The sequence below is a fragment of the Argiope bruennichi genome, chromosome X2 (genome assembly GCF_947563725.1).
Source record: "Argiope bruennichi chromosome X2, qqArgBrue1.1, whole genome shotgun sequence".
Taxonomy (NCBI): Eukaryota; Metazoa; Arthropoda; class Arachnida; order Araneae; family Araneidae; genus Argiope; species Argiope bruennichi.
In genome coordinates this window covers 63,709,722-63,731,071 of record NC_079163.1, presented here as the reverse complement: position 1 = coordinate 63,731,071, position 21,350 = coordinate 63,709,722, and the positions used below count along the sequence as shown (strand labels likewise).

General features: G+C 29.0%; 1 protein-coding gene across 1 annotated transcript in view; it reads left to right on the top strand.

The window, feature by feature from the left end:
* The window catches only part of LOC129960758 (dnaJ homolog subfamily C member 10-like), a 68,228-nt gene that overhangs the window by 10,473 nt on the left and 36,405 nt on the right, over window positions 1–21,350 (top strand). The window contains exons 5-8 of the mRNA XM_056074370.1: window positions 9,715–9,840; window positions 15,372–15,540; window positions 20,177–20,220; window positions 20,303–20,521. Coding sequence (XP_055930345.1) covers window positions 9,715–9,840; window positions 15,372–15,540; window positions 20,177–20,220; window positions 20,303–20,521 — 558 coding nt within the window. The remainder of the gene's footprint in view (window positions 1–9,714; window positions 9,841–15,371; window positions 15,541–20,176; window positions 20,221–20,302; window positions 20,522–21,350) is intronic.

Here is a 21,350-nt window from a genome sequence, read left to right as displayed (position 1 = left end):
TAATTAATAATTATCACCATTTATGTTATATTTATTAATATTTTTTTAAATATTAAATTACAATTTAAGTATTAAAATAATAAACGTTTATACTTGCATAAAAATAAGTAGCGTATTAATTAAAACTATCTGTAAATAGTTAATTAAATTTAAATAATTTTATTTTGTTTAAAAAATGCATCTGTATTTATAATTTTTCTTTTAAAATTTTAATTTTATTATAAATGTATTTTGATAATAAATCAAAAACATATTAATTAAGTGTATTTGTAAATTTTGAATTGAATAAAAGTTATTAAAAAAATTCCTAGCCAGGTTCGAACCTTGACCTTCCGTATACGAGACGGTTCCCTAGACAACCATACCATCGGGATCATCGGAACTGGAGTGAAGTTATCAGTATATAAGCTTTACCAAAAGTTTGAGGGCCATTTTCTCGAAATTGGGGGGCCATTGCGCTTTAATATTTTAATGAATGAACATTTTAAATGTACTATAATTCTACTAAATCTCATCCTGATCTCAGATTTCAACCCCGTGACCTCCTCTTGTTAGATTATAGTAATTATTTACTTGACAATTTAGAAAAGTCTATTATTGACGTCCTCACTAAAGAACAAGGAAGCTCATTTTTCTATGTATCTTAAGTTTACTCTCTGTTACTTAGTTAACAATTAGCATCAGATTAATTATTTAACGACATAATACACCAAATAAATTACCATACGTTTTGCTTTCAAAACAAAAAAAAAAAAAAAAAAGGAAAGCTGGGAGGATTGCCTTTTTTTGCATTGCATTTAAATACATATTTTGTTCATTATTAATTTAAAAAATGGAGGCTTGACAAATTCTTTCAGAAATATGACAATATTTAAAACTATGGCTGGAAATTCAGGGTTCATAGCATCCTGAAAAGTGCTTAAATTTGAAAACCATTTTTAAAGTGCTTCATTACCACCTTAAAGGGCTTCATTTTCTCAAGAAGTCCAAAGAAAGCTTTTTGTTTTCCCACGCATTAATTACAATAAAGAAAGCATAGTCATCAAAGTATGTTTACCTGATGTATCAAGAAAGAAAACCTTCAATGGGGAAGAATTTCGAGAAGGAATCCCGGACGAAATATATCCAGGGATTCCAGCTCATATTAAGGTAACGTTTAATGAGCCATTTTTTCTGCTCCCTGTTTCTTCAACTATGTGCTTTAACTTCCTGCAACTTTCTTCAACCTTTTTTGAAATACTGAATTGGTTATTTTGAAGGGGCAGTACGAAATATGTCGCACTTATTTCTGTATTATCACTCTAATTTTATTATAAAAGTTCGAATTTAATCTTTTAGTGAAGAATTTGAGTTCTACCTGGTTAAGTGTATGTTTAACTTTTATGTGTTGTTAAAGAAGAATATGCATATTGGTCCGATTAACAGAATATAAGAATACAGCAGGATGAATTTGGTGCACCAAAAATATACATCAAACATGTGAGAAATAGCTCTAAAAATACTCACAGTGAAGCCTCTTTTAGCATGTTATACATTTGATTATCATTCTTATTAACCCTTATGTTCATTTTGTATAGTATATATACCATACATACTTTATAAACATTTTTTATATTTAATATTGCATAATTAACCCTTATTTTTAATAATTTTTTTTAATATTGGATAATTAACCCTTATGTTTATTTTGTATAGTATACCATACATACAACTTTATAAACATTTTTTTTTGCTTTTCTTCAAAAAAGCAATCTTGCCACGATAAGGGTTAATATATCGGTTTAGAGCAACCCCTTGGATGACCTATTAAAGGGATTTTACCGCACCATATTGACTATATTGATTGTACTATTGTAATTAATTGCGATACATAATTATATTAATCAATTGTGTAAAATCTATTTAAGGTAAGGTTATTTATTTTTTGAATATAGGTTAAATAGCAAGTTTTTATTAAATTTTCAAAATGCTAAACGTTCAAAAAGGACCTTTACTGAACTTCAGAAGTGAGAAACAATGATATAATTTTTTATAATCTGAATATTTCTGAATGCTGCTATTCTTTTCTATTAAAAACTTTGATAAAGAAAAAAAAATTACTAAATGTAGTGACTTAGACCAGAAGAAAAATACATTTTCCTTGCAACCGTGTCAAGTCTTATTTATTGTTGCATATATAAAAATGAAATTATTTAAAATGAGTAAATTTTTTTTCAATAAAAACTATGCATTACTATAAAACAAAAAACACTCTATTCTTAGAAAATACATGAGTTTATGTATGCATACATGTACAAAGGTGCTTTTTCGACTAAGGGGCTTAAAAGTACTTAATTTTTACAATAATTTCTCACTATGCCCCATAAAATTTTGTTTAGAAAAAAGCTGACTATACCAACCATTCTTTTATACTGTTAGCTTACAATAGTTAAAATATTGTTAATGAATATATAACATGCTGGAATTAAACTGCAATAAATATGAAATTGCAGTTTAATTCCAGCATGTTCCAGCATTCCAAAATTTTAAACTATGTGTTGCATTTTTTTTTCATTCTAAAAATAACATGGGAAGATTTTTAAAAAAAACTAATTTGCTATATAAATTAAATGTTCTGCATTTAATTGCAAGCTTCGCATCCTTTTCCAAACAATTTTCATGATGCGATTTTGCAAACACTTTTGCCCGAATTAGTACATTGAATACAGAGTTCACCATATTTTACAATTTCCTTTCTCTTTATTAGATGGAAAGAAATAGAAATTTGTTGTCGATTCATACATATTTATGCATTTATGTAATTCCGCCGATTTAAATTTTGTGTTTTGGCTCTGTGAAGTTCTGTGAAAAAATCTGTATAAATCCTCGAGAAAGAAATGCTACACAGATGGTGATAAATTTTAAACAGCTTTACTGAATATATTTTATAGAAAATTAGTGAAGACTTACACTATTGTGAATTTATTTATTAAAACTTAGTTTCTTTTGCATTATTCATTCACTTTGAAATGTAATTTCTTTATTTACAAATCAAATAATTAAATCATCATAAAAAAAAATTCACGATTAAAAAAATTGTTTTGAAAGACATCCTAATTAATTTTCAATTGTACTGCAATTTAAAAAGAAAAACTGAAGCATTCAAATGTTCCTTTGAACGATGTTTGCGTGAATAATTCACGAACAATTTTATAAAAACAAAAATTTATAGGAGATGGGTTAGAATAAATTGAATGCAATAACAGTGGATTAAATAGCTTATTTTCCTCTTCACACTGAAATAATGTCACATTTAAAAGCAACTGAATCTGAAGCATAATAAATACCTCCCTTCTGAAACTGATGAATTGACATTTCGGTGCAAATTATGAGCTTTGATTAGTTTACATTTGTTTTGGTGCCTTTTTTAAGTATTGGAAAAATTATTTTAATTTGTTAAAAATGGCAGTAATGCAACTTTTTGATTTTAATATTTTAAATTATCTTTTCTGTTCTCATTCATACCTTTACTTTAATTTTAGTCTGATATAGTATTGTAATTTGATTTCACCCCTTTAAAATTTTTTCCAAAGACATATTTCACTTTTCATATCACACACATATATTTTCACTGTGTATCATTCTATATTTGTGCAAAAACAGGGGGGGGGGGGTGAGATCAATAAATTTCAAAAGCCGTGGTATATATGGAATTTTAAGATATAAAAATAAAGAATAAAAAGAAAACGAAAAATCAAAACTATGCCGGAGGAAGAAAACAAAATCTTTATAAAACTAAACTACCTTATCTTTGAAAATACATTTTTGTTGCAGAGAATATCGAACATTAGTATTTTAAGCCAATTTTTGTTTAAATACGTTAGTTACTTTCAAGAGCACAATATAATCGTTTTCAGGATTATTTTAACGAGCGGAAGGATACAGTATGGTTTTTATTGTACTCTTAACAGAGGGGTCTGATCTGTCTTGGAGTGTAATGCTCAATTTTAACTAGCTGTACAAGGGAGGAAAAAATGCATGTTTCAAGAATTATGATTATGTTCAGGATTTTCTCAATAACTTAACGTTGGAAACTTTTCTGATTCTGCACTTGATATGCTCGCATCTCTACATGATGATACCAATTGCTCCATTGCAGAAATGTCTTATGGTAAATCACAGAAGTCACCAGGAGAATTCTGTCAAGAACCGCAAACCAAATTAGAACCAGATACCTTCACCAGCGAACTGTGAAAATAAACGAAAAAATTAAAACCAATTAAAAGCCAATGTAAAAGAAAACATAATTTATTTTCCATAAGGATTTAGATTCATGTTCACATGTATTTGTCAAATTGGACTGTGTCAAGAAAGCATTAGAGTTCTTTTATGAAGGACCTTTTCTTGTGATTGCCAGAAATGATAAGTATTATATATATATATATAATGAGAATTTAAGAAAGAATATCAAAATGGGAATGGAAATGGAAAGACGAAGGATTCGAAATGGAAAACACACACCCATTGTGGAAGAAGAATTGCTTTTCCTGATTATATGAGCATATGATGTTATATTAATTCAATGATTATTATTTTGATTTAATGATTGCAAATTTGTATTTTGTTTTAATGATTGTAAATATTTTGTAAATAGAATTATATTTTTTTATTGCAATGTAAGTTTTCATGTGACACTAACATTTATTTTTCTCTTTGTATTGCAATTCTGTTGTTTGGAAGGAAAATCGTGTAACCTCTACAAATCTTATAATCTTTGTTTTGACAACTTTATGCCCACTGCGAATGGCAAAATAATAAAAAATATACATACATATTCTTAGAATAAAATTTTTCTTAGAACAATTGTCTTGAAAAACGAAAGTGTTCTTAGAATAATTATGTTTTAAACGGATTTTTTTTTTTTTTGAAAAGTTAAACAGAAGAAAATGATGTTTTGTGATGTAGCAACTGCTACACTTCTATTAGTTTTTTTTTTCTTTTACCTATATACCACTATTCATAAACAACTCAAGTGTGAGTATGAATTTTTGATTCTTCATGACTTGTTATGCGTTCTGATATATTTTTCCAGTCCTCAACTCAAGTGGATGAAACTTAAAAATCTTTTCTCCTTGTACTTTTTGTTTTAGGGAAAATAGCCAATATGGTAAAGAGTAAACTCAATTAAGCTTTTTTGAGTAGTGTAATGAATTTCTATTCAGCTTAAATCAGGCATTAATTGTTAAACTGTAGTAGGTAAGTGGGGGGGGGGAGGGATAAAGCAGGCTTTTGTTTGTCATCTTTCGGAAAAAGGCCATTTGGTTGATTTGGTCTGTCTATTGTAACTTTGCATTTCATCCTTAATTATATAATAAGTTCAATACTATAATCTTTTGTCAATAATATAATAAGGCATCATACTTGATAATTACCTATTTGTATTCTGTATCTTTATGGAGTGATACACTAAACATATAGAGTGATATAAATAAGTTCTTAATTTGAAAGGGGAAATATATAAACTCGGTTAACAAAATTAAATTTTTCATTTTTTTAGATAAAATTTTTTGTATTTAACAGTTTGTGATTTATTTTACTTCTTGCTACCTGCTCAAGCTTGGAGACACCTGGTACTGCTCTGTTACCTTGGTTGTAGTTACGGCTCTGTATTTCTAATTTTTTCTCATAATTTCATACATGACACTTTTTTCAAATAATAAATGGATGATTATGATTTTTTAAAACTTTGTTACACAAATCTCGCAGTTTTATAAAATTTAACCATAATTAGAGATTAATAACTTATTCAGCATTTGTATGTTTTATATTTTTCTGCATATTTAAAAAAAGTAAATATATGTATTGATTTATTTTGATAACCGTTTATGATTTTTCCTTCACGAAAATATTTAAGTTGCACCCCCCCCCTCCTTTTTTTACTGTCTAGTCTTAATTTAAAAAGCAAATTTAATTACAAGATTGTTATGTGTTTTCTCTGTCTTTATCTGCAACTGTTATTTTAATATTAATTATGTATAAGTACAAGTATACTGGTGTCCAAAAAGTTATGCATAATTTGTAAAATATGAAAAAATGTGAATACTTACTGGTGAATTTTGTTTGAAATAACTTATGGACAGAGGCGGCAGCAGAGGAGATTTTCCGACGGGGGAACAAGACAAATCCGACGGGGGGCAAGCACGATATCTCTAATTTGGCTTCAAAATAACTCATAATAATCAATTTTTCATTTAATTAAAGAAAATCAAGTATTATTTAACTTTTTTATTCAGATGCTAATCCTTTCTTTCATTGTTAAATCTTTACAAATGTATTTGTAAAAAAAAAAAAAAAAAAAAAAAAAAAAAAAAAAATCAGTTTCTTTTACTGAGTTTAGATCTTGAGATTTAATATCTCTGAAATCTAAAATTGTAATATTCCATTTTAGATTGTACTATATAGATTGCGCCAGATGATGTGTCATGCTAAATGAACAACTGCATGCTCTTACTATTTTATATCAGAATCTATATAAAATGAATGTTGAAACAACGTTTTATAAAAGAAACTTTTTTAGAATCCAAAATAATAAATAAAATATATTCGATGTTTTCGCCAAAAATCGATTTTTCTGCGTTGTCCCCTACCTAAAATATTTGTTAAATAAGGATTGTAACAACGAGCAGGAATTCAGATGTGTTTCGAATCCGAGGACATTAAATGCGCGTACTCAACAAAAATTTACTATAGTTCGGACGCGAACAATATAATATAGGATGCGGAAAAGATACAATCATATTGTTTCTTAAGAAGGTTGGAGAAAATATTTTGTAAATATATGTACAAGTTTACTATTTTATGAAAGATATGAAAAATGGACTGCTTAAACGTTAATCCCCCATGTATTTATTTTTCAATATATATTTAGGCTTAAAAAAAAAAACCAATGCATTTTATTAAACAATTAGATCTTGAATATGAATTCCCCTATCTTCATTTTTAGGCATGCGCTTTTATGGTTAAGTACTTTTTTAATTTGAGGTTATTGCAAGCTAATATTCCTCTCAAAAGGTCAGTTTTATCCTCTCAGTTTCATGCATTGGTTTTTCTTAATCCCTTCGTATATAATGACTAGTCTGACTAGCGTATGGAATTATTACATTTTAAATCTGCAATTAAATTAAAGTATTGAGTAATTTAAAATGAAAAAAAAAAAAAACACTTGAAAACGCATCATTACCTCAAATGCTCTTATATTAATCTAGGGATTAAAATAATAATAACTGTCCGAAATAAGATCTGCCATCTAATTAGGAAGTTAAGTAAATTCGTATGTCAAGGGGTTAATGTGTTATTTATGAATATTCTATGAATAACTATTTTAATCATCTTTTTATCAAGATATCCTTATTCAAAGTCTATTAAAAATTTAGAAGCATCTGAAATGATATAGTTTTTGCCACGAATAGTAATTGAGAGGGGGGGGGGAACAAAAAAAAACGATACGCTCTCTGATTACAGAGTCATAATAGTGAATGCAGAGTCTGAAGAATTAAAGTAGCAATTTATTTAGTAAATTTAGTGTGTGCTTGGATAAACTCCTTTAGTGTAGCAAAAAACTTACGATATCACAAATATTTATTTTTTTTGGAAGTCAATTGCGGTCGATTGTAGCCTGATGAATTAGATATATAAAGAAAACAGATATTTTACTATTAATTAAACTTAATTTACAATATATAATTTACTTACTCCAGTGGTTTATAATGAATTCACATAATTTGGCTACAGCAAAATAACTCTTTTTAGCATGCGTTTTCAAAAGAGTGTCAAAAGAAAAGTGTTTTATTAAATTTAGTTTAATCATTAACTAGATTTTAGTCGGACAATTCTCATAGTAAAATGGATAAAATAAATTTATTAATTCGTTACCGAGGAAGTAACAATTCTTTGAATAAGATGACGATTAATTTTAGAATTTGAATTTTGGAAAACAACTCTATCGTCCTATTCATGCGTAATATAAAAGCATCAATTTCTCTAATAATTCCACTGATAGGTAATGAAAATGCTCGATGAAATTTTTTCCCCCTATAATCTATGATAAAATCGTAGCCGAAGTACAGAGATTAGTCGGGAAAATGTGATGTCTTATTCACTTAACAGCTTATTGATTATTATGCTAAATGTAGTATAAATTATATGCTGAATGAACATTATAACATTTAAATTAGATGACTGAGGATTTAATTGGAATTTAACGCTGTCGACATCCATCGCATTGAATTCTTAGTCGGTATAATCAAAATTTTTTGATAAAAAGTGACATGTCTTATGTCTTATTCACATGCCACCTTGTCGGTGGTATTGCCAAAAGCAGTGCAAATTAAAAGCTTGATGAACGACATTTGAATCACATGTCTGAAAATCTGCAGACTTAACTTCGACACTCACAGCATTGAGTTCATAGTCGGCCGACCGAAAATTGCCAGCAAAATGAGACTATCAACTTGTTGATATCTTATTCACTTGTTACCTTGTCGGTTATATTGCCAAAAATAAAAGTACAAATTATAATATAAATAAAAGCACAAATTATAATATAAATAAAAGTACAAATTATAAGCTTAATGAACGACATTTGAATCGGATTTCTGAAAATCTGCGAATTTAACATCTTCGACATCCATTGCATTCAGTTCTTAATCGGTCTGTCAAAAATTGTCCGCATAACACGACGTATTATTGACCTACCACCCTATGGAATATTTTGTGAAATAAGTCAAAACACTTAACCGTTACTTGGATATTTCTACTGTTTACAATATATTAACTTTAAGGTGGTTTTTAAATAATCATATTTGATAATGCGCAAATCTCTACAACCATTCTGAAGTGGTGAACACTTTTGTCAACGAAACTCTCAATCTCGCGCCGACGGTGTGAGGGGGGGGGGGCAACTGCTACCGCCGTCTCTTCTTGTGGAGAATCATCTGTTGTCTGTATGTGCAACATTTCAGTCGACTTCTTCATACTCAAAATCCCTACACACGTTAGAGTGTGGATAAACTGGTTGCAAATATAAAGTGTTTGAGACTTATGTTTGCCTTTTTCGAGGTACTGTCGGTCCTTACTTCATATAGCTGGATGATAACTTGCCTTGTTACTCTGTGAATCTGATCGATGGCTTCCTGGAAATAAGAAAATATTCAACACATGCAGTGGCTGTTCATTCACTGGATCTGAATCTTATTGAGAAGGCGTGGGATATGCTCTGAAAACAACTTGGTGTCCTTCCGCACACATCAAAGTCCATTTCAGGATTATAAAGAGCTCTTCTTAGTAATTAGATATCTTTGAAGTCAGTCCACAGTGTCATAACAAATATAGATAATCGTTGTACAGCATGCCTGACTATCAGAGATGTTAGTCAGGCAAGTATCACCTTTTTATTTCATTTATTTTTTACTAAAGTGGGAATTCTTTTGTTAAATTTTTTTTCAAACTGGTTTTTCGTTAATAAAACTGATTACTTTCGCCCATTCGCATTGTTTTCGTATTTTATAACGATTTTATGCCCTCATATGACATTTCCCGTCGTTCCGACTTAGGCTTCCTTTATTATCCACATAATTATCAATTATGCTTAACTTTTGAGCACCAATTTATATATTAGGAAATGCATAAAAATCAATGTAACATTCTTTGAAAATACTGAAATTCTTTTTTTTACAGTGGCGAGAATTGGCTCGTAATTCTGAAGGTATTCTACAAATTGGTGCTGTGAACTGTGAAGAAGACTGGATGCTTTGCCGACAGCAAAATATTTATTCTTATCCTTCACTAGTTTTATATCCGATGGTAACCATTTTTTTTTATTAGAAAATTATTAAAAATGTTTCTTAAATGTTATACATTTATTAGTTGATTTTGTTTCGTTCATTAGGTTTATTAGTCAGGTGAGTTTTTCTAGCCTTATGATGACACTTGCCGCCCATCTTTTAGCATAGAGTTTTGTATAACATATCTCAGTGCTGTGTTTTGTTTATTTACTTAATATAAGAATTATTTTCTCTATCGTATATGGGCTGTAGAAATTGCAACGAGACTTTAAAGAAGAGAAACACTGAAATTGATCCTCAGTTTAAAATGTTCCTGTGTTTATAAAAGATTGAGTCCTGAACAGTTATGTATTCTGTTTAAAGTTCATGAAATATGAGGATAAATATACAGATTAGTAACCATTAAATTCTTAGTGGTACTTTAAACCTAATCGTTTCACATACTGCAGTTATCTGAAAACATAATTGTTAGATTTACCCATGTGTGTTTATTGCATTGTATTTTGATTATATAGCGTATTAAGCAGTTGTTCTTCATTTAAGAATCTGTTGAAATAAATGCAGATGGAATGAGGCGATTCAACTATTTTTAGATTGTCAGAATGAGCACAAGCAATTCGGGACAACTTATCATTGTGAAGGCAGTTGTAGTCAAATGGTCTGGGATTCTTTTTTTTCATATGTTTTTTTTAATAGTTTCAACTCGTATTTCCTTTCTAATACAAGTAAGCTGTGAGAAAGATGCTTGTGCTGCACAAAATAATTTTGTTATGATGCATAAACTATTCGTGCCCGTGGTGCATTTTTACAATCTGTAGTCTGACAACAAAGGCAAGAAAATTGAGCATTATCTTTGGTTTACCTCATAGAGAGCAGTGACGTTATTAAACGTGAACTCTGAATATATTTAAATTTCTGTCACTTGGATTAAGCGATTTCCGGACTGCAGACCTAATTTGAAATTTTCAATCGAATCTCTATTCTTTGTACTTTTTATCTCGCGATTGATATGAATTAACGAAGCATAATCGCTTGAATATTGCAATAAGCCAACATTTGAGCTTGAAAATGAAATAGTGCTTTGAAGGGTTGCAGTAGATAATGATAACTATGCTTTTGATGCGACTCTTGGCCAGTATCTGCTACATCAATCTTAACATTTGAAGGTACTTTAACCTTACTATGTTTCACATATTTGATCTTCTAGTACGTAAATATATCTTGCATAAAGTTATACAAAAGAAATATAAACTAGACAAATTTTGATTACTTCTAGCAACTACTTTTTAGGATAATAATGGGAAAATATGTGAAATTTATAGTTAAAATTTCGTGATAATAGGATTATGCTATGTTTCATTGTTAAAAAAAATCTTATTAATTTCTTTATTGGAACGCCAGTATCATACAGTTATTACATCTTTATTCTTTTTTTGTCAGTTTCAGATAGGAAATTTCTTATTGCATTGTTCATGCCCCTCAACTTAATTATTCATTTCTGGGTTATCTGATAACTCCCACATCTAAGCAAGGAGAATTGAATAAATAATTGAATCTGAATTTTTACACCTTTCTGTAGTATCATTTTATTTATATTTAAATAAAAAAAAATGAAAATTTTAATTTATTTACATTTAGATGGTTAGTTTAACACCTAATAATTTCTAGTAATTAAGAATACCAAATCAAAATAATTATATGAGAAGTTTTTACTTTTTTTTTTCCCTTCCTTGCATTTCTCCCAAATTTTTTCATTTATATTTTCTATTTATTCCCCTCAATTTTAGTATATATGCTAATATTTTAATATATATTAAGTAATAATTAAAAGTTTTATATAGAAGGAAATAATGACGATTATCTCCGAATTTAATGAATTACTGCTTAATCAATTTCTCGTTTCCAAAAATTTAATGATGTAAATACGAAAATTAGTAATTCTTGTGAAGATTCATGGAGGAAAAAATTGATTGTTGAGGTTTAATTTCAAATTGAGCACTATGCAGTAATTAAAGTGAAATGATCGAGTTGTACCTTGAAATTGAGCAGGATGTTAAAGGTATTAAACACAATGACCAATAAAAGTACAGGAACTTAAGGTATAATTTACGGCTGCAGTTAATTTCAACTGATATTTTAAAAAAAATATTTCAAGTTTGATGTATTAGACGAAATTGATCATAATTTAAATACACACACAAAAGAAAAAGAAAGGGAATAAAATTAAGCCTAAACTGTCAATTGATGTCCTTCAATTATTGTTAACCTTGTTGTAGTTTACATTTTTAATAGTTTTCTATAATATGAAATTGTTTGTGGTATTTTAAAATAATTTTGTTAGTTTAGATTGTTGCGACGGATATTAGAATGTTTTCTGTATTGAATTGTAGTTAAAGAGTGCTGATTACTTTGATCAAAAGTAACATTATACAATGTGAAATTATTAAAAAGCAAACAAAATCATCATGAAAAAAAAATGTTTTAAGATATTGCTGAAGATTTTAATAGAACTCATTCAGTAAGTATATCATTTTGAAAAGGAAGAAGAATCTTGATTTGTTATATTTTATGATCGCAAAGTGTAAAAGCACATTATTTTGCCTTGTGTATGTGGCATACAAGCCGCGATTCCTTATTTTTGGTATATCAAGGTAGGGATCGTAAAATGCTTGTTTGGTGAGCACAAAGATCTACCTACTTAAAATGTCACCCAGAGAAATATCAAAACAGTGCCTCACCTTACCTTTTAAAAACTAATCTGCTTATCCCCCCCCCCACTTTGTCAAATTTACTAAAATTGAGATTACAATTAAATCTAAATAATGTATAAAACGCTTTTTGAATTAATATTATTTACAAATTACAAAATAGCTACCATCAGCAGCCACCTGTTTCATTCTTCAAATTAATTATATTAATTTTATAATCATAACCAACTTTAATTTAGTTACTTAAATTATTTAATATTTGGCATGCTGACTTCTACGAACAAGAAATGGAAAATATGGGGGAAAAAACAAGGGTAAAAATGTTTTACTATTTGATCTAAATTTTGTTGTTTTACTATTAGATCTAAATATAAACAAAATGAAAATGTACTGAATGTTTTGCTGCTAGTGAAGTTAGTCATTTAGGCTGATGAAATTAGCTGTTAAAAAAGTATTAGGCAGAATAATTTTCTAAAAAAATAAGGCATTTAAGATAATTCATTATTTCAATCAATCATAAAATTAGTTTACATTTAATAACTTCACAAGAATTTTTAATTATAAATCGCATATTTAAGCAAATTTTAACACATATTTGATAACAAATCAATAGATTTAGATGCTTTTATCTTAAGCCAAATTACTGTTTTATGAAATGCACATAATGCAAGTCGTCATTAAATATTCAAAGTTTCGCCAAATGTCACTCTTGTAGATAACATTTAAAGTATTTCAAACTCTTCTGGAAGCAGTTTTTGTCAGTAACACAACTGGCTTTCAAAAGATCATTGATTGACAGTATAATTGAATAGTCATACAGTTTTTTCTGCTTTCCCTTTGGCCTTCTTGTTCCGATAACAATATTCGTTCTTCTTCCTCTTCTCCTTCCTACCTTGAAGGTCGAATAACAAACACCAGGGATTTGGGGTAGGAGTCAAATAAATTGATCTCACGAGTGTAAATTGCTATCATTGGTCTGGCTATTCAAAGAAATAAACCAACGACCTGTGCGCATCTGGAGATACACACACTTTCCCTCTTGTGGTTTTCCGGGATTCTTTGATGTTTGTTCAGTTTACCGACAATTTGCGGGAAGCTCCAGATCGCGTCCACAGACGGGGTTGGTCCAACAATCTGTTAGTTGGCAGATTTATGACCATATCTGTAAAGGCCACAGGCCGTCGGAACTCCTACCTACCTAACCTAATTAAACCTAAGAATTTGCTTTTCCTTTGAAAATTGCTTTCCTATTCGTCTGAAGCGTTTGAGACTGTTGAATTCTTTTTTAAAAAAATTCATATTATGATGATCCTATTCGTAATAAATATAGAGGAAATTTGTTTAATAAATGATATTTAGAAAATGCCACTATCAAATTATGCATTCTTTCTGCCTTCAACCAAATAATTTTATTGCGTTTTTTTAGCGTTTTATTCGCAGATTTAGCATAATTTTCTAATTAAAATAGATTGTAAAAATTTTATGCTGTATTACTTAATTATATGATTATAATAAAAACTCTATGTTCACTTAATGTAAAATTTGTGATTCCAAATCATTTAATAAAAAGTTTATACAATTATCTAGTTCAAAAAAAATATTCTTATTTTTTTCTTTTATTTTTATGTTTTTAAAATAATAAGATATAATTATATTTTGTTGATAATACATAATATATTATTTTTAAAATATTTCTGCGAAAATAATTAATAGCGAAATGCGGTAAAATAACTTCTTAAAACCTATTTTAACGCCGAAATAAATAAAAAATAAGCTAAAATATCTTTAATGTACGAAACTTATTTTTGATCAATATTAACATTTTTCTTATTTTATGGTAAGTAATAAACTTATTTTTGATCAATATGGACATTTTTTTTATTTTGAATATTTCTAAAATCAGTTTCTTATTTATAAACTTGTTTCAAATTTAAGTAAAACCTGCTGATGTATCCAGCCTTAATTTTGACAAAAATATCTTTGGAAGGCCTGCCGTTTCTGTTTTTCCAAATATTGTTAAAATCTTCCACTCTAAGGAATTTCTTACTGTTGAAATTAACCTTTCATGTCTTTTTTTTTAATTACTTTGCAATAATATGGTTTTACTATAAAAATGCGAGATACCTTGCGGATGAAGATGAGACTTATCTGGAAGTATCAAACAATGAAGAATTTCATATTTCAGATCGTTGTTTTCGTGCACTTCGTGCTAACGATTTTCAAATGCAGTATTTAGAAGGAATTTCACTGCGCTTAAATTTTGAAAGGTGGATACATTGCGAAAAAGTGAGAAGCACTCAAGTAAGGAAATTCTTTATCAAGACATTAACAGTGTTTAAAATAAGTGACTGAAAGATAACTGCAATAAAAAACCACTACAAATTTATGTTTAAAAATAATTTGAAAAATTGATTAAAAGAAAACAAATAATGGCATTTCAATGAAATTAATGTCATTGAAAAGCGAATATTTTAAATTTTTCAGTTGTTCTAACTCACCACCGTTTTAAATTCGGTCCTGATACATCAAATAACCTGTGATTGCATATACATTGGCGTAATGCCTCTTGCCCGATGGCAAATGAACTCCCTTCAAGCAATAGAAAATATATTGTGCGAGTTTGTGTTGGAGAGACACTAAAATACAGTCTTGCTTCCCGTAATCGTCGACATTTGAACACATTCGTCGTTACTGAAATATCATCTGCTTTAGGCTTTTAATGGGTCTCGCACACACACAAAAAAGCTTATCACATATATATTATGTACGCTCTGTTTATTTATGCTGGGATTTTAAAATTTTATTGTATTGAAGAACTTATTTAATTATTTTTTTATATTAGAGAGAAAAGTACCAAGGTTCAAGAGATTTCACTAGTATGATGGATTATATTTTACAACATCTGGAAAATAATGTTATACAATTGACTTCCCATGATTTTTCTCAAATAGTATCAACGGAGAAGTCTGCATCTCAGCCGTGGTTAATTGCCACTTGTAAAAACACTAAAGGTAATAACTATTCAAGAACTCACATTTACATCTTATTGTATTTTTCTCTAAGTTATATATTGGAAATATTACCATCATAATTGGCGTTTACTTTATTTGCTGTGTATGCTTTAATGCTCATCTCTATATAAGAAGTAGTATGTTTTATGGATCATGTTACAAATAATTTTTACAATATACTTTTCTTAGCTTTAAGCAATGTAGTATTCTAGTTATAAGCAATTTATTGTTTATCTTTACCAGAGAGCGTAATGTCTTAAGAAGTGCTTAAATTTAAAAACCAATTTTACTCTCCTTAATTAAAAAAAAAAAAAAAAAAAAAAAAAATGTTCTTAAAAAGGCTTAATTTTCTCGAAGTACAAAGAACATTTTTTGAAGGGTGTCAACACATATTAAGACAACACTTAATGACTTTTTTCCACGCTCCCCCTTTCTTCAACAATGTGCATTATTGTTTATTGAAATACTAGGAAGGTTATATCCCAAAAGGTAGTACAAAATATGTACTACGGCATACTTGTTGCGACTCGAAAAACGTTCGCACTTCAGTAGAATAGAATTCAAAGATGGTGAAGAATTTATTTTAGCTGTGTCTGATAAATGTATGTTTAACTTTTTTATGTACTAAGAAAAATACACAGATTGGTCCGACGAACGGAAAATAAAAATACAACGGAATAAATTTGATTGTGCCAAAGAGATTTATCGAGCATAGAAGAAACTGCTTTAAAAACACATGCAGTGAAGCTTCTTTAGTCCATTTCCCATTAGATTATTGTTCTCGTTAATATGTCGTTTCGGAGCAATCTCTTGAAACACCTATTAAAGGGATTTACTGTACTACGTATATTGAATTGTAACTCATTACATTAGTCGATTACATAACATCCGTCGTGATGACATATTAGCTTGAAGCCGTAAGTTTTCAATTATCATTATTTCTTTCGCAAGGTTTTTTTTAAATGTTCCCATCCATTTGAAAATATTTATTTGTTGGACCAATCTCAACAAATTTTAGTTGTATATATATAATATAAAAAGTTGCCTACTAGATCTGTAACTTAAAATCTTAAAAGAAATTTTTTTTTAAATAGTTTCAAAACGTATATTTAAGGTTCAGATCAATTAAGCAATTTCAATTAAGCAGGTTAAGCAATTTCTCACTACGAAGCGTGTTTATGTATACGGGAGTATATACAGAGTGATTCAAAAGTCTTAGAACAAACTCTAAGATTAAGTCAAACATAGTGTAAATCATTTTTACAATGGAACTTGGAACCACAAATACAAACTGCGATTCCTATAAGAGTTCTTAGCCACCGAATTAAAGTAAACGAAAAGGATACACTAAAATAACTGTACAATGCTGGTTTAATTTAATACAAATTTACAATAGCATACCTATGCTGCTTACGAATAGCAACATTGCAAGTCATATGTAGTATGCCGAATGCATTGGTTAGTTGTATATAATTTCAATAACAAAGTGTTAGAGTGTATAAAGTATGTATTCAAATGTTTTTCCATTATAAATAGTGGACACTTCGCAACATCGGCGCATGGACTGTCTTACATTTTGAAAGACGGCAATTTTCCTTGCGTCGATCATCTCTTTTCACAGGTTTGCAATGAAAAGAATAATTTTAATTGGTTCTGAAAGGTTTGAAAAGGTCTTCTAAAGGTTTTTGGATGTTAAACACTAAAACAACAACAACAACAACAATTAAACATTTTTATCATGTACATATTTATCACAAGCATAATATATGCGAATTTTCTATAATTGAGAGCAACATATTATTTGTATAAACTAATTAAATTATTTATATTTTAAGTAATATTTTGCTTAATATAAATTCTATTCGAGAAAGAATAAACCATTATTTTTTTAGCTATTAACCTTCCTTTGCTATCCAAAATCTAATTTGAAGCTTATAATGCTTTGCTGGTCGCATTCACCGATTGAATTTCTTAAAAGACGACGCAATTACTTTGATTAGTAATTTTGATCTTTGTAAAGTTCAGCCTTACCGTTTGAATAAAAAATGAATTTTATATGTTTTAAAGTACGTTTGAAATCTAATGTCCCCGTTTGAATTCATTGTAGTGCTAAAGGTTAGGATTTTCTACCTAACTGGTAAACAGTCTATTAAATACAATAGTAAGCCAGATAAACCAATTTAACTGGTTTATATGGCTGTTGATGCATCTCGGTCCCACCTCCTCCCCCCTTAAAATTCTTCTTGTGTTTACTACAATATTTTTCAGTATGTCCTCTTGAAAGTCGCCAATAAAAAAAAATTGGAGCATCTCTGCCACTTTTGTTATTTATTACCGCATCTTCACAAAATTGGTGTCGATGGGAAATGATTCGAGAGTTTGTTCCAATCGATAAACTGATTAACCGAACTAATTAAATAATAACTCGAAATTTTTCCATTGCGGAAATCAAGATTTTTCAATAATTCAATCCAGTAAGCATTATACAGGGTGTTTATAAAGTCCCGGACCCATTTTGATGTTTAATAACTCGTAAAATAATAAAGATATAAACTTATGGCATTTATTGATGGAATAACTCATATATTTTCCTTTTCAGGTTTGAATATTTTTACTTTTGTAAATATCGTCTGCACGTGTGGTTATTTTCAGATAATTTCATTTTCCAGTCTAAATATCTGTACTTTTCTAAATATTGTCTGCTTATTAATTGCATTTTTCTCTCTTTTGTTTTTGGCAACTATTGCAATGTTATGTTTACTTTTGATGTGTTTGTTCTATGAAGTACTTTTGTATGTGATGTTTTATTCGAGTGGATATTAAGGAGAATGCGTACACCACAAGAGAAAGCACAGATTTTATGGTGGTTCATAGAAATGAAATCGATAGTGCAAGCACAGAGAAATTTCAGAAGAATTTACCAAAAAGATCCTCCATCCAAAAACAGCATCTTGCGGTGGAAAAAGAATTTTCTAGAAATTGGAAGTATCGAAGATAAGAAACGTTCCAGACGTCCTTGCACAAGTGATTTTGATGTTGAGCGTGTCAGAGAGACATTTTTACACAATCCTAGAATATCTGTGAGATCAGCGGCAACAGAATTGAATATGCCAATTTCGACGGTGTACAAGGTTATTAAGAAAAAATTAAGACTGCATGCATACAAAGTTCAAATTGTTCAAGTTTTGGAACCGAACGATAGGCCTAGGAGGATGGCCTTTGCAACAGATATGCTAAGGAGGATAGAAGATGCTGCTGATTTTCTGAAGAGCATAATGTTCTCCGATGAAGCATCCTTTCATGTTTCTGGCATTGTTAATCGCCATAATGTGCGTAAATGGCTCTGTGGATGCCGACATGCTTGTCGCTACCTGGCGTGAAATTGACTATCGACTTGATATTCTCCGTGCGACGAAGGGGTCACACGTGGAAGTTCATTGACAAGGGTCATGAAACTTTTTGAGTCTATTTAACCATTTATGTTATTAGTTTTAATCTATCTTTATTATTTTATGAGTTATTAAACATCAAAATGGGTCCGGGACTTTATAAACACCCTGTATATATATATATAATATTATATGCCTAATTTCGTTTCGAAATTCTCTGTAGTTCTTGAGATGTACTTAATTCTGTTTGCTGAAAATTCCACTTAAAAGTCAAAATTCCGCTGGGGTCCATAAAGTAAATCTTAGCTTGTTAATAGGTGGTGGTGGGGAGGACCTATTTTTATTCACTGGAATTTCGGAAGAATAATCTATAATTTTTTGTTTTGCTCTTAGCAAAATATTGAGGCATTTCCATTACTTTTGTTATCAATTCTTCATTCAGCCTCTTAAGTTGAAGTATTGTAAGTTGTTATATTTAACGTAAATTATAAGTTAAAATTTTAGTTGTAGTTTAAAAAAATATTTTGGATTACTTTACCTGCATTTGCGATTTAATTATTAATAATGCGAATCAGAATTATTAAATCGAAATTTTTATATTTATAGGATTTTGATCATATATTTAATATTTACATAGTATATGCTGCCTAATATTATGGCTTAATTGCTTTTTCTCCTTTTATTTTTATCTCTATGAGACAAATTGAAGTTCATTGTTTCAGATTTGAAAGTCACCAGATTGATTCTGTACATTTGTCATTAATGAATCATACAGTTAAGAAGTTTTATTTCAAATTTTAAGAGATTTATTAATCTCTGAAATCTATCATTGTCATATGTTGAACACAAGTCATTCACTGCAAAAAGTTATTTTTTTCCAGTGAATTGCAGGAAAAGTCTATCAACTGTACTATTTTTTCAATTAATCACCATATTTAAAGAATCATAAAAAAAAAAGTCATATTTAAGTATTATGTTTTCACTTTCATTTTTGTATCTTTGAAATCAGCTATATATTTGCTAGTTATGCAAGTTTTATTTCTAATGCTTCAAAATTAAGGTAATTTATCTGCAATATCATAGTAATTAATAAACTCGTCTGATTACCGGACTACGGGGCGAATTTCTAACTATAACTGTTGAACATTCGTTACATAACATGCAGGCCATAAAAAATAAAATATTAAGTATGTTAAAATTGGATTTTCTGTAATGCACAAAAATTATTAACTGACAACATTTTTCAGGATGCTTAGATTCTGACGAGTTAAAGAAACTCAGTGTCATATTGGTATGTTCAATATCTTTATTTAATGACATTTTAAGTTTTTTAAGTGCCAATTTGTCGTTAATTTCAATTCTCTTTATGACAGGAGCATTTGGTAAATGTTGCAGAGGTGGATAAAAGTACAGATGAAAAAATTTGTGAATTCATTAATTGCCATGCACCCGTTTCATTTTATTTTGACTTAAATCCTGAAAATCCAAAGAAAAATAATATATCTCTGAAAGAGATCGAAGTTTCTGAAATAGTGAAAACGGTTCTTGCAAAACTGCCAGAACCTGAAGATTATTCTGAGGAATCTTTCAAGGTATGTTTTGAAACGCAATTGCTGCATTCTATAATTTGAAAAGTTATTGAAAGTAAGAAATGTGTTTTGAAAAATTACTAATTAATACCTTCTTTTAATAAAATATTATTTTCTAAGGAATGATTTTTAGCAATTTGTTAATAAGGTATTCCTTTGATATTTACTGATATTAGTTCATTTTGTATTCATAGGATTTATAATTTTTTCTTTCTTATATTTGAAGGAATTTTTTTTTACGCTTTTGAATATTATAGGGATATTTATTTTAATCTTCAGTAAGTTATCACTACAATTTATGGCAATCTCCATTGTTATTTCTTCTGTCCAACACTATTTTCTTTAAAATTAGTTATTATTAAAACTTGAGATCAAACAAATTATTGGGAAAATCAGAATTGGTTAACTTAAATAGTAATATTGATGACCTTTAGATCTCTTTGCCTATAGGAAACGAAAGCTATCCGTGAATGTGTTTGGAAGGCACATTTAAACTTAAGCATTTCTTCTGGAATATTAAGGCAGAGCAGTTAGTTGAGCTTAATGATAAGTGAGAACATTTTAACCTTCTGTTCTGCCTGAGGTGATTTGGATGTGCAGTTAATTTATTCAGGACTTATTGTTGTTTTCACTGACCCTGTGTTCTTTGCATTTTAAACTAATTTGTCTTTTTGATTGGAAGGGTTGAATGTTAAAATAATAAAATCATAAATAAAGTTTTGATTGCAGTAACATTTTAGAAGCCTTTGGAATTTTCATAACAATGTTTGAAGTTATTGATTTAGTACTGCAATGCTTTTTAAACTGAATCTATTATGATGCGGAATTACTG